At 50.5% G+C, this 13470-nt stretch overlaps 1 protein-coding gene across 1 annotated transcript; it reads right to left on the reverse strand.

The window, feature by feature from the left end:
- Nucleotides 1–2102: 2102 nt before the first annotated feature.
- On the reverse strand, nucleotides 2103–6076 carry KRT18 (keratin 18). The gene is made up of 7 exons (XM_006203027.4): nucleotides 5378–6076; nucleotides 4510–4592; nucleotides 4077–4233; nucleotides 3355–3519; nucleotides 3124–3249; nucleotides 2627–2850; nucleotides 2103–2274 (listed from the first exon to the last, which is right to left on the reverse strand). Exons 1-7 carry the CDS (start codon nucleotides 5786–5788, stop codon nucleotides 2154–2156), a joined length of 1287 nt encoding a protein of 428 aa, XP_006203089.1. The 5' UTR covers nucleotides 5789–6076; the 3' UTR covers nucleotides 2103–2153.
- Between the last annotated feature and the right edge of the window lie 7394 nt (nucleotides 6077–13470).

Genomic DNA, 13470 nt, shown 5'->3' on the forward strand with positions numbered 1-13470 from the left:
GAAGTATTCACCGGAAGAATGAATACAAATGAAAATACTTTTGACCATTAGGCTGTGAGCTCCATGAAGTTAGGGCAATATCCATTTTATTTACCATCTATACTCACAGGGCCTGTCACAAAGTAGGCACTTCATAAATATTTGGTAATATGGCAGCTCAGCATATCGTTTCTAAGAATTTATCCTGTAGATATGCTCATTTGTGCATATTAATTAGCTATTAATTGCATGTTAATTAACATGAATTGCAGCATTTTTGAAAAAGCAAAACTACTGGAGACCAAGGTATTCAGCACTAGAAGACCTGGGTTAGGTAAACTGATACTCCACACACTAGAGTACCAGGTAGCTATTTGAAAGAATGAGGTGTATGATGTTCAGGAGATTAAATATAATAGCCCCTTCCCCACCAAATAGTTTTGTTGTTGAGACCTGAGAGAAAATTCTTGAGTCCTTCTGAAATAATGGTCCCAACATCATTCCTATTCAGATGCGATAAAAGTTTTACAAAATGATATCATATTTTGTAGGATGTTTCTCAGACTAGAAGGATGACAAATTACTCAGGCAAAGGTCAATACAGACCTCAACATCGTTTCTCAAATTGGTCTGTTGAGTGTGATTGGAGATTACATAGATCAAGGTTCTGAGTTTTAGAAAGACTTTGGAGTGTAGTAGTTATTCTTTATTGCAGATTAAGAGCAGATTTCTGTGATATAAACATTCAGCTGGACGATGGGATAGGAAAAAAATCATCAAAACTGTATGCATAGTCACTGCAAATGCATAGTCACTGCAAATTCTGTACTTTCCTCCCTCAATGTTAGCCTAACAATTTCCTTTTAGTAAATGGAATAGGCAGAGGAAATAAAGGTAGAAGAGGTTCTAAATTCACTCGAGTGAAGAGACACACATTGATTCAGAGAGGTGTCCAAGATATATTGTGAAAGAAAGCAGAGTTTACGAAATCAAGGTATAGAACAGAATGATCTTTCATCTGTTAGTTGGGGGCCCTATGATCTTTGTTCAGGTGAGCACAAGTTCTTGTGTATATTTTATAAACTGATGCCTAATTCATAAAAGACACAAAGGGCCCATATATGTTAATTTTCATTATTAAAATAAAGAAGTTAAACCTATCCTATTACAGTCACCATTCTTGTGTGTTTCAAGCACTACCTTTTTTATAGAAGAAAATGAAATGTTTGTATGTCTAGTTTAAGACACTGTTTTACAATGGTTACCTCTGGGGACTGGGATGGGAAATATTTTTCTTATTCTTTCCTTTTGGATTTTGTGCATGTTACTTTTATATTTTTTAATGTAAAAAGATAATTTATCTTGATTTGATAATTATCAAAGCAGTCAAAGGATATTAGTTTTAGACATCCATTGTTTTCATTACTAAATGACATACTTCCAATCAAAAGCACACACCTGGGACATTTCAATTGGCTTAAAGGTGCCCGTTATTACGTAAGTGGTTGCTTACTTAGAGACACCACTTACTTAGATGGGAACCACTGGTTAGACTATTCCTTCCCCTGAGGCGATTGCATTTACTCCATTTCTAACCAGACGTCTAGCACTCAAAATCATATCCTAATTGAGCAGAGCATAGGGAACCATCGGTTTGGGGACTGAATGTGGGAGGGGAGGGAGGTCTGGGGAGAAGCCCTGGGCAGTGGGTCAAGCATACAGATTAGCGGGGATGGGGAGGGCCAGCTGTGTGCTCTGGTCTCCCCTCTTCCTCTTTCCTTTGCCCTCTGTCCTTGGCTCTACTACCTTCTCAGGCTGAGATTTCTACTAAGGAGCACTTGTTAGTTGGGGACCCTATGATCACCAGATCTCTGTGAAGCTAAGATTCCGCAATCCTATTGTAGTTTCCCCACTGCCCTCGGCCCATCCCATCTAAGATGGCTCCCTCCTTTTTCTGAGAAGGTGTTTCCAAGAACGCAGGCCCTTCCTCTGCCCACTCCCCACCCGTATGAAACCGCTGGGCTCAGAGGTGATTTCTACCTGATCAGAGAGAGCATGATTGGGTCAGGGCATTTGTCCGCAGGATGAAAACAGCCAAAGACACAAAGCAGTATGCAATAACGTCTGAACTTTTATTGGCCCCTCACTCCCCAAAGGGCATCAATTCTGCCTTCTTAATGCCTCAGAACTTTGGTGTCTGAGGTCTCAGACACCACTTTGCCATCCACAAGCCTGAGGGTGGTGGTCTTCTGGATGGTTTGCCTGGAGTTGCTGCTGTCCACGGCGTCACTAAGACTGTAACAGAAGACCAAGCCCCAGTTATTAAACAGCCTCGCAGAGAGAAGGGAAACAAGGAGAGTGGAGAGAGAGAGAGAGAAAAAAAGCCTCCTGATCTCTGCCTGTATTTCTAAATTCCCCTTGGCTCCTTCCTCCATCAAAGGGAAACCGAAGGCCAAATTACACTTGTGCTCTAAGAAGGGCTAGGGACAATACTTAGTCTGTTCTCTTCTTGGGTTGTGCACAGAGCATCAGTTCAGTGCTCAGTGGATACCAATGAACAGGCCTATGGGGAGCTTACCAAAGCTCAGGCTTTGGGGAGAAGTGGCAGCTTGACCCCAGCTTGTATGGGAAGGAGAGCCCCACTCACTTGAAGTCATCCCCATCTTCCAGCAGGCGGCGGTAGGTGTTGATCTCAGCCTCCAGCTTGACCTTGACGTTCAGCAGGGCCTCGTACTCCTGGTTCTGGCGTTGCCCCTCTGCCCGGGTCTGGGCCAGCTCCGACTCCAGGTGCAGCAGAACCCCATTGAGCTGCTCCATCTGCATGGCGTAGCGGGCCTCCACCTCCCTCAGGCTGTTCTCCAAGCTGGCCTTCTATAGAGGCACAGGGAGGAGGGTCAGGTGAGACAGAGTGGAGGGAGTGTCTGCAACTTCCTGAACTCTCTGAAACTTTTCTGAGCACCTACGGATGTGCTAGGTACTAGGGTAATAGGTCGGAGCAGTGGGAAATGCAATGAGAAACAACTCTGAGTGAAAGGAACTTGGATGGAAAGGATAGAATTTGGGTTGAGACCAGATTGGGCCTGAGGTCAACAGAGGTCAAGGCCAAGTGTGGTTGGGGCAGGTGGAAAGAATGAGGGCTCTCACCAGGTTTCTCATGGAGTCCAGGTCGATCTCCAGGGACTGCACGGTCCGTCTCAGCTCTGTGAGGGTTGTCTCGGCAGCTCCAATCTCAGCGGTCTGCGAGGTGACCACTGTGGTGCTCTCCTCAATCTGTAGGGTGGATATGGTCCTCAGGTCCCTCCTTCTGTCAGCCTCCCTCCCACACCCCCTTAGTGACGTCTGTGCCTTGCCTGGCATCCATCCCTTTCCTTTTACCTGATGGGACCAGTACTTGTCCAGCTCCTCTCGGTTCTTCCGAGCCAGCTCGTCATACTGAGCCCGGATGTCTGCCATGATCTTGCTCAGGTCCTGAGACTTGGGGGCATCCAACTCCACGGTCAACCCAGAGTTGGCAATCTGGTTTTGTAGACCCTTTACTTCCTAAAAAGGAGAGGGGTGCAAAAGTGAGGCGGGACTCCGTGTCAGAGCTCCAGAAAGGCTCTTCATCTGTGGCTGCCTCTTCTAGGAGGCCTATAGGCTCAGTTGGAGAACAGAACAGAGGAAGCTCTTGGCTTTGTACTCTGGGCAATGCCAGTTCTGGGTCTTCTGCTCCAGATGGGAAAATGCCAGCCATCACTGCCCGTGCCTATCGCTCACAGGTGGTTTCCCTTTCCTCTACCTGTCCCTCGTCTATAGACCTGCTCCTTCTACCTTCCTCCATCACTCTTCCATCACCTTTCACTCCTAGTCAAAGTTTCTCACTCCTGTTTCCACCTTTGTCCTCATCTCATCCTCACACTCACGTCCTTTCGACCTCACCAGGCTCTAATTCAGGTGACCCGCTGAGCATGGAACAGTCTGATTAAGAAGCATTCAGGCTGGTAGTTCTAAACTTCCCTGCAAGGCTTCTTGCAGGTGGTCTGCTGCTCTCTCTCTCCCGCCCCCCTAGACTTGTCTTGGCTCCCTGGTTCCTGGCCTGGCTAGGGGCCCCTGCTTGCCTCCTCGTGATTCTTCTTCATAAAGAGCAGCTCCTCTTTGAGGGCCTCGATCTCTGTCTCCAGCTGCAGGCGAGTGACATTGGTGTCATCAATGACCTTGCGGAGCCCGTGGATGTCACTCTCCACAGACTGGCGCATAGCCAGCTCCGTCTCATACCTGTGGGAGTGGAGGCGATCAGAAGGGCCCCGTCTCTGACCCAGCACCTTCTGAGCCCATGCCACCCACTAAGAGCAGCCCCATGCCCACTGCAAGCCACCAAGGTGGCAATCCTCTGAGCACTGTTCTTGGCACTTGGGGACAGTGCTCTTAAATTGCACTCCATGAATGAACTAATTTGATGGAGCCTCTCTTCCACCGAACTCCACCCACAGCTGAAAAACATCCCACTGCGAACCCCCACCTAATCCCAGCTTCCTAGCCCCCCAGCCTTACTTGACCCTGAAGTCATCAGCAGCGAGACGGGCATTGTCAATCTGCAGAACGATGCGGGCGTTGTCCACAGAATTTGCAAAGATCTGGGGGGATTGTGGAGAGAGGAAGCTCCATGAATGGGAAGTCAATGATGGGGTGGGCTGAATGTGTGGAAGGTGTCATGTGTCTCAAGTAAAACAACCTTCCTGGTCCCCAGATTAACCAGGGGCTCTCCTTGTATATCTGCCCCCTTCCACCTGTGCCGCCTCATACTGTTCCCTCCTTTTCTCCAGCCCCAAATTCCCGTGCTGCCAGTCTGCAGCTGCCCCTCCTTCCAGGCCCCTGCTGGCTGGCCTGTCTGGAAGTGAGCAGCTACTAAGAAGTCCTGTCCCTAGCCCTCTCCTGGCAATTTTTCCCTAGTGCACCTGCTCAGCTCCCCCTCCCCTCCGCCCCACCACTGGCCTCTCCCACAGGTTGGCCTCCTGTTTACTCCTAGATGACTCAGCCTTAGCCACATCCGCTTAACCCCTCCAACTGTCCCCTCTCCCCTAGAAGCCAGTGTGTCTAGGTCCTCTTTATGGGCCTTGTTTCAACCCTCTCCATGCTGTCCACTCCTGTACAAAGCTTCCTGCTGCGGAAGGGCCCTATAGTGCCCAGTTACCACCTTTGGGGTCCCTGTGGCCTGGGGAATGTGCGGAATCCAGGGCATTCCTAATCTCCTCTGGGTGGAGTTGGGGGCGGGGCAGGAGATAGCCAGGAGGAAGGAGTGAATGCACCCCACCTTAAAATTCCCATCCTTGGGGGAAGGGGAAGAGGGGAGGGAGTGGATAAGTTGGAGGGTCAAACATGGGAGTTGGGAATGGGGGCTGCTCCGTTCACGCCCCCTTACCTGAGCCCTCAGGTCCTCAATGGTCTTCAAGTAATGCCCCCAGTCTCGGACCTGGGGTCCCTTCTTCTCCAGGTGTTCCCGAATTTTGATCTCCAGTCTCCGATTGTCAGCCTCCAGGCTCCTCACCTTCTCCAGGTAGGAGGCCAGGCGGTCATTCAGGTCTTGCATGGTCTCCTTCTCGCCCTGGATGCCCCCCACACCCACCACACACCCGACCATCCGCGTGCCCAGGTTCCCGGAACCCCAGCCGCCCCGGGAGCTGGTGGAGCGGGACACGGAGATCCGCGATCCCGAGCCCCCTGCGCCTGCATAGACGCTGGCCGCGCTGCTGACTGGTCGCGGCGCGTAGCTCGACTGCACGGAGCCGGTGGACCGGTAGTTGGAGAAGCTGGACTGGGTGCTGAAGCTCATGGTGTCTGTTCCGCGAGGACAGCGGGAGGCCAGGACTCAGGTGCTGGGCCGTGGAGTGAGTCCGATCGGCAACTCCAGTTATAGTTCCGAGGGAGGGGGTGGGGACTGGCCCGGACGGGCCCCGCCCCCGCCACCAGAGTCGCCGCGGAAGCCTGGGTCACAGGTGGACGGCGGGGCTCAGCGGCCTCGCTTCCCGGCCCTCCTCAGCCTCCCCCCGCCCTCTCAGCACAGCCCTGCCAAGGTCACCCTCCCCTCCTGAGAAAGGGAGTGAGGGAGCGGGTCCGGGACGGACAAGGGCAGCAGGTGAAGTTGGCTCTTGCCGCTGTGATTCAGGGCAGGAAATGACGTTATTGTACCCCCTCTCCCAGGTAGAGGAGGTACAGTCGGGTTGAGAATTTGGGGGGTGTGTCAGTGGAGTCGGGGGTGAGTCTCCGTAGCTGTCCTCAGCCTGCAGCCCCAGGTCCCACCTGCAGAGGGCATCTTGCCGAATCCTGGAGCCTCAGAAGTCTTGGTGAAAAAAAAATTGGGGGCTGGAGGAGAGGAAGAGAAACGCGATCCTGAGCCTCAAGTCTGCTGGTTTACACTCGACTCCCACCACACTCGGTTCCCAAACACTGTCACCTGCACACCCTCAGCCCTGCACACCCGTATCCTATAGGCACGGACTGTCCACAGACACAGTCACACACCAGTTGTTTTCAGGCTCCAGAAAACAAACTCACTCTCTGAACCTCCTCTCCTTCCCTCAACTTGCTCCCTTGGAGGCCTGGCCTCAGCAAAGCACTTTGTGATTTGAAGAGGGGATGCGCCATCCCTTCTGAACACCTGCGTATCAGCCTTACCTACACCCTTGGGTAAACAGATAATTTCTGAGCACTTACAGTTCAACAAATATATGTGTGACAGGCCCTGTTCTAGTTGCTGGGAGAGCAGCAGTAAAAAGAGGCCAATAATCCCTAATGGAGATTGTGATGTGTCACGCATAGTATGGGGCCTGAGAGGACAGACATGCACACCTAGAAACACTCTAGTGAGGCTCAGCCCTCTCCCTCTCCTTACTGGGACTTTTCTGGAGCCCCCTCCTTGCTCTGCCTCTCCTCCAAAGGCTCTCTGAATCCCAAACCTGTCCCCAGGGGCTGTCTCCTCCACAGGAAGCATATATCAGGATGTGGGTGAGAAGGATGGGGGTAGGGAGGTTCCCACTGCTCCCTTCACCCCTGAAGTTGGATGGCAACCCCCTCCCCCTGCTGAATGAGCTGAAGGAATCCTGAGATACTGGGCCCTCAAGTGTGTCACCACCAGCAGCTTGTTTGTCCGGCGGGGCCTGGCATTACACACCTGTCTATGTTCTTTGCCGTGGAGTGGACCTATTGATTCTTATCGAGCTGCCACCTGAACTGAGGAAGTGGGGGCAGACAGGAGAGGAGGCCTGGGAGGTAAAGGGGCCCTGCCCCAGGAGTAGCTGAGTCAGTGGACCAGCCGGGGGGGAGGCACAGCTCAGATGAGGGGCTTGGCCCTGAATCATCCCAGGCCTGGCACCATTTGGTGGGGAGAGCCCCCAGCACCCAGAGGGAGCGGGACAGGGGCAGGTCATGATGGGAGCTAGCCAGGGGAGGGGGTCAGGGCCCGCTGAAGGTCAAAATGAAAATGGCATACAAATCAGCACACAAATGAATGCCTGCTAGTTTTGTATGGAAGGTTTCTGGGAGCTTAGAGGTGCTAGCCAGTCAAAGAGGTTTCTCCTGCTTTCACCTTTACCTTTCCCCAGAATTGTCATGCTGTGCAGAATTGCACAATAAGGTACAGAGATTTAAACTGCCATGTGTTGCCTTTGCTGTTTTTGCTAGGTTTGGAGTCAGCCAATTTGTGTACTTTGCTAGCTGTGTGACCTTGGGGAAGTCACTTAACTCCGAACTTCAGTTTCTTCACTTGTAAGAGGAGAATAAAGCCTGCCCAGTCTGTCTCCCTAGGTGGCAGTGGATGTGAATGTTAATTATCACTCACTTATTCCTTGAACAAATGCTGCTTACTGCGGAGTAAATCTCCAACGCATCCAAGAGGCAGTTGTGGGGAGGCTGGGGGAGTGCAATTTAATTAATAGGAGCGGACTGTCCTATTAATCTGTAAAGATGCCTCCATGATATAAAGTCTCTTCGTAAGTCACTTAAGACCCCTGGGGGACTTTGAATTCCACCAGAGATAAAGCCCAGATTGCAGGATTCTTATCTAAACTCCTCTCCAGATCTTTCTCAGATCCCTGCCCCACTCCAACTGCTTGGGACCTTTGGAGGCCTGGGGAGGCTCTGTCCTGGGGCCAGAGGAACAGAGTGCCAGCCAGGTCTTATCTCTGATGTTAGTGGCCACATTCCTGACCTCTTGCAGCATGGGGCAAATACCGACCTCAGGCTTCCCGCACCAGCCTGCGCTTTTTCCACCACAACCAGATTCCTCTGTGTGTTGGGGCCTTTTCACTCCATCTGAGAGCCTCTGGGAGCACTGGGGAAGGGGTGTGATTGAGGATCAAGGCCCCCCAAGTTGGCAGTCACGGGGCTCTGGGGTGGTGGGAGGCAAAATGGGAAGGGGAATGGGTGATGGTGAGGCGGGTCCTGGGAGGTGGTGGAACAGCAGAAGCCCGAGAGACAGGCCGGAACAAAGACAGAAGGCAAATAAAGAGGCTCAGCAGAGGGGAGTCCTGAAGGAGGGGAAATTGTTCCCTGCCCCCACCCCCGCATTCCGGTGTCCTGCCGAGGGGGGAGCTGGGAACCGGAGAGACAGGTTTAACACCTGAGTAAACTCAGAGATGACCCAGCTTAGGGGAGCAGTCAGCTCTCTCCTCCCCTGCCCACATGCTCCTGTGGAGAGCTGGAGTCACAGCCCTGGGGACTAGATAGTGGGGGGATTAAGGGATTGGGGGATCCTGAGGGCCTGGAGCCCTTTAGGCTTTGCTGTATCATTTAGGCTGTAAATTTTGTACTCAACCCTGAGGAGCGGGTTGTTTAGATGTGAGTGGGGGGGTCTACAGCCCAGATAAGCGGGAGTGGAGGGGTGGGGACAGAGGGCTGATTGCCATCATATTCTGGAAGGACTGAGAACGACTCCAGAAAGGGCTTTCCAGAATGTGTTGGAGGCAATGAGAGGTCCTTGCAGTGGGGATTGTTGGGGGCAGCAAAGCGGTGAGGGGGCAGCCTGGGAGGCTCCCCTCAGCTCCCCACAGTGGAGGGCCCAGTGTGCCAGCGGGCATGCCACGGGAGGACCCCAAGGGCTACTGAGTTAGGGGCAGAGCGTTAGAGGAAGAGAACGGAATGGGGCAGAATGGGGTGGCCTGAGACAAGGGGTCTGGGGCCGAGGGGGAATCCCTCTTGCTCAGCCTGAGTCTGGCATGCAGGGGGAGCTCTGTAGATGATTTTGACTTAAGTAATGAATGAAAAAGGGGTTCTGGGAGAGAGAGGGGACCAAAGAATGTGGTTAGAAAGGCTATGGAGGCAGATGGGTGATGGGGGTTGCAGCTGCGGTGAGACCAGGACTCCATCTGAATCTCTTAGGACTCTGGGAACTTCTGAGTTAGTGCCCCTGCCTCATTTGGAGGCCTAGGATCTGCCAGTCTAATGTGGAGTCAGGGAGGGCTTCTGAGAGTTTGGCCAGGCCCTTTCCCTCAAAGTTGGGAAGGTCAAAGAATGCTCTGGTACTTTTATATCATTGTTTAGTTGGGTTTGTACCTTAGATTATTCCCCAGGGATAGGGGAAGGAAAGATTGGCTCTGAGGAGCACATAGCTGCCCAGGAATCCCCAGTGAGAAAGCTCAGAGAGGATTCCAGGAAACCTGTCCCCTCCAGAGCCCCCTCAGCTCCCTGGGCTCCTCTGCAGCCTCCTCTGGCAAAGCCGGCTCTCACCCACCAGGGACGGCCGCTCCTCTTCTTAGGACCTCTTCCCCTTCCCCTACCACCCCTGGTGCCCCTGGTCTCTCCTCAGGTACAACCCCATTACCTCAATGCCATCCCCCAATCTATCACCTCTTTCCAATCTACTGAGAGGTGAGTGGGGCACAGGGATGAGCCTGGCACTTGGTGTCAAAAGACCTAGGTTCAGTGTCCCACTGCTGGCTGGCTGATCTTGAGTAAATTTACTGTAGAATAAGGGTAATAATTATACCTACTCTGAGAGTTTGCATGAGGATCAAATGGGACAATCTGCCTGGAAGAGCTTTGATAGCTGAAGAAGCCAGCTGGTTTCATTTCTTGTCTGGGTTGCCCCCAACCATTCTTTTTCTTCTCAGATCCCTTATTTTGCCCTCTACCCTCTACCCTCTAGCCTTGGGCTTCCTGCTCATCACTATTTCTTCACGTTCAACCTGGGCATGGGACAGGGACAACTGAAACTGAGTCTATGGAAAAGAGGGTGAAGTGGAAAAGCAGAGTGGCCGAGAACCCATCTCAAAATCATCCCATCAGTGGCCTTGTCTCTTTTGATCTCTCTCCCTTTGGCTCTGGATTTGGCAGCCCTTCCAGCGGGGTCTGGGAGGACTGTCCTGGGAACAGCTAGGAAAGCCAGGCTGCAGCTTGAGAGAGGTGTGGGGTATGGGAGGCAGCTTGTGGGGCCAAGGCTAGCCCTCGGGGTCCTTGCACAGGCTGGACAGAGAAAGCCTCCTCCTTGCCTTGTTAACCTGATGCCCTGGTGCACTGAGCGACCTGCACAGCCTGCTGTGGTAGCCCTGTCTGGAGCCACACACCTGGAGGATTTGGGGAAAACCCTGATGTGGATGAGAACGCCTAAGGGAAAAGATCAGACGAAAGAAGCGGGCAGAGTTTGCTCAGAGGGACGGAAGGCAAGAAGAGGAGGAAAGACAGAGGGAAAAGAGAAGAGAAAAGAGAGGAGGTCCAGACTCCTGCCAGCTCCCAGAAGAGACCAGGAGAGACGGCTGTCTTGAAAGCCAAGGAAGAGTTTCAAGGAGGGGCAGATACACACAGAGATCAGGCTGGGGACAAGCAGAGCACTTCTGGTAAAGTGATGGAGACCAAAGCTGAGTGGGGAAAGGCCAAGGAGTAAGTGGTTAGTGCTTCGTAGAGCCAGAAAGTAGACTTTTCTTTCAAGAAGTTTGTCTTGGAAGAAAAGGAGAAAATGCGATGCTACCCTGTTGCAGGAAGCAAGGTTGATGGAAGGTGTCCTTAGGATAGTACAGTTTAGCCAGGCTGATCAACAATTAAGCAAGCAATGACAGTGGAGTGTGCTTGGTGCTACGTCAGGGCAAGTCCAGGGCGCGACGGAAGCCCATAGCAGCAACCACTAACCCAGCCTAAGATCTGGGGGAAGTGACACTGACATTACAACTGAAACCTGAAAAGTGCTAGTAGTAGTAGGCAGCAGAGCTGGGATTTGGGATCTGTGATCTCTACATGCTTCTGCTTCTCTACCAACCGGAGGAGTAGGACAGAAGCAGAAGGAGCTTGCGGCACATGTGATGGAACACATGGTCTACCCATGGTGCGTGACGCTATGTGCATGGTTTCGAGGTCCCAGTGAAGGCTACACCGCATGGCTTGATGATGAGACTAACCACATAAGAATGTATCTGGGGGGACTCTCTTGCTGAGAGATGAGAGGGAAGGTGTGGTGTGAACTCAGGGGCAAAGAATCTTGATTTACAACATTGCTGAAATGACAGGCTCTTCGGGTGGGTTGAGTAGGAAAACAAAAGCAATCAGAAGACCTCCGAGGAAAAGGATTCCAGGGATTGGGAGCTGATCTGACAGATGGAGAAGCCGTCCAGAAGACAAGAGAGCTTGAGATGTGGCATGTCAGAGAGGGGACTGTCAGAGCTTGGGGTCAGAGCAGATAATGTCATTCGAGGGTGGCTGAAGGTGCTGAAAATAACAGAGTTTAGGATCTTAAGGAAGAGAAAAGATTGGAAAAGAGCCTAGACTTTGGAGTCAGACAGATCTGAATTTGTGTCCTGACTCTGTTGTGTGTCTGCTGAATGACCTTGTTCACGTCAGGTACCCAAGTCAGTGAGCTTGTCTGACCTACAGTTTCCTCTTGTGTTGTTGCAGGAATTAAATGTGCATGATCAGGCCTGGAGCATAGCAAGCAGGCTTCCTCCTGGAATAATCGCCAGCATGGAGGTTCAAGTCTCCCAGCTTCGTTCAGCTCCCCAGTGAGCTGAGGATACAGCGATAAATACTAATACACAGTAACAATCAAGGAGATGATTATTAGAAGGGACAGATAACTGGGCAAAAAAGATTACAACGTGATAGGTGCTATGAAAAGTTCCAAAGTGTTATCAGAGGAAGGAATAATTCATCTATCACATTAACTATTTGTAAGGCAACTGCCATGTCTCAACCATGTTCTAGGCTCTCGGGACTCAGCAAAGAAAAGCCAGAAGAAGTTGCTGCTTATAGAGAGTTCACATTGTAGGTGTTGAAAGATTGGGGTCATGGAGAGCTTCATGAAGGAAGGAATGCTCTCGCAGAGCTTCAGAAAATGAACAAGAGTGGGGAGGGGATAGCTCAGTGGTAGAGCGTGTGCTTAGCATGCACGGGGTACTGGTGCCAGTCCTCAGTACCTCCATTAAAAACAAATAAATAAAATGCCTGACTCCCTTGCCCCCTCCCCCCCAAAAGAACAAGAACTTCTAGAGAGACAAAGGGTCAAGGAGAAGGCTTTCCAGATAGAACTACTGGCACTGTGACCTGGTACAGTATCCTAGAGTCCTCCCCTGAGTTTCACATCTGTGTCTCCTGCTGCTCGCTGGATATTGTCCCTAGCTGGAAGTTTCAAGGAAATCTTAAACTTGTCAGATCTGAGGCTGAACTTAGGATCTTCTTGCATCTATCTTTTTCTTTTGTTTTTAAAAAATGCAGATTTATTGAAATACAATTTGCATACAGTAATGGTCACCCTTTTTTAGGGATGCAATTCGATGGATTTGACAAATGGATACAGTTGTAGGATTGCCATCATCAATCAAGATATAAAACGTTTAATCACCTCAAAAAGTCCTGCTGTATTCCTTCAGAATCAGTCTCCCTCACCCACCCCTAGCCCTGGGGATCATCAGCCTGCCCCTATCCTTTTTCCTTTTTCACAATGCCATGTGAATTGAATCATTTTTGTGTCTGACTTCTTTCACTTAGCATAATATTTTTGTGTTTCATCCATGTTATTGCAAGTATCAATGGTTTGTTCCTCTTTGTTGCCATGGAGTATTCTCCACAGTGTTGTACGGAGGTACCCCAATTTGTTTGTTCATTCACCAGTACATGGATATTTAAGTTGGTTCCAGTTTTTAGTAATTACAAATAAAGCTGTTATAAATTCTTGTGTAGAGTTCTTTGTATGGATCTATGTTTTCATTTCTCTTGGATCAAATACCCAGGAATGGGATGCTGCATTGTATGATTAGTATATGTTTAACTTTGTAGGAAACTGCCAAACTGTTCTTTCTTTTCATTGAAGTATAGTTAATTTACAATGTCGTGTCCAAATGGTTTTCTAAAGTAGCTGTACCATTCTGCATTCCCACTGGTAATGTATGAGAGCTCCAATTGCTCTGCATCCTCACCAACACTTTGTATTGTCTATTATTATTATTATTGTTATTGTTATTATTATTATTATCATTATTGTTTTTATGGTGGGTGCTTACTGACATCTCACTGTGGCTTTAATTTGCATTTTCCTAA

The sequence above is a fragment of the Vicugna pacos genome, chromosome 12 (genome assembly GCF_048564905.1).
Source record: "Vicugna pacos chromosome 12, VicPac4, whole genome shotgun sequence".
In the NCBI taxonomy this organism is placed as follows: domain Eukaryota; kingdom Metazoa; phylum Chordata; class Mammalia; order Artiodactyla; family Camelidae; genus Vicugna; species Vicugna pacos.

Bases quoted from the DNA above. Each gene is read 5' to 3' on its own strand.
- KRT18 (XM_006203027.4), bottom strand. From the start codon at position 5,788: ATGAGCTTCAGCACCCAGTCCAGCTTCTCCAACTACCGGTCCACCGGC. The intron at 3,520-4,076 runs GCAAGCAGGGGC...TCTCCTTTTTAG, and splicing joins TGAAGAAGAATCACGAGGAG to GAAGTAAAGGGTCTACAAAA. The intron at 2,851-3,123 runs GTGAGAGCCCTC...GTGCCTCTATAG, and splicing joins TGGACTCCATGAGAAACCTG to AAGGCCAGCTTGGAGAACAG.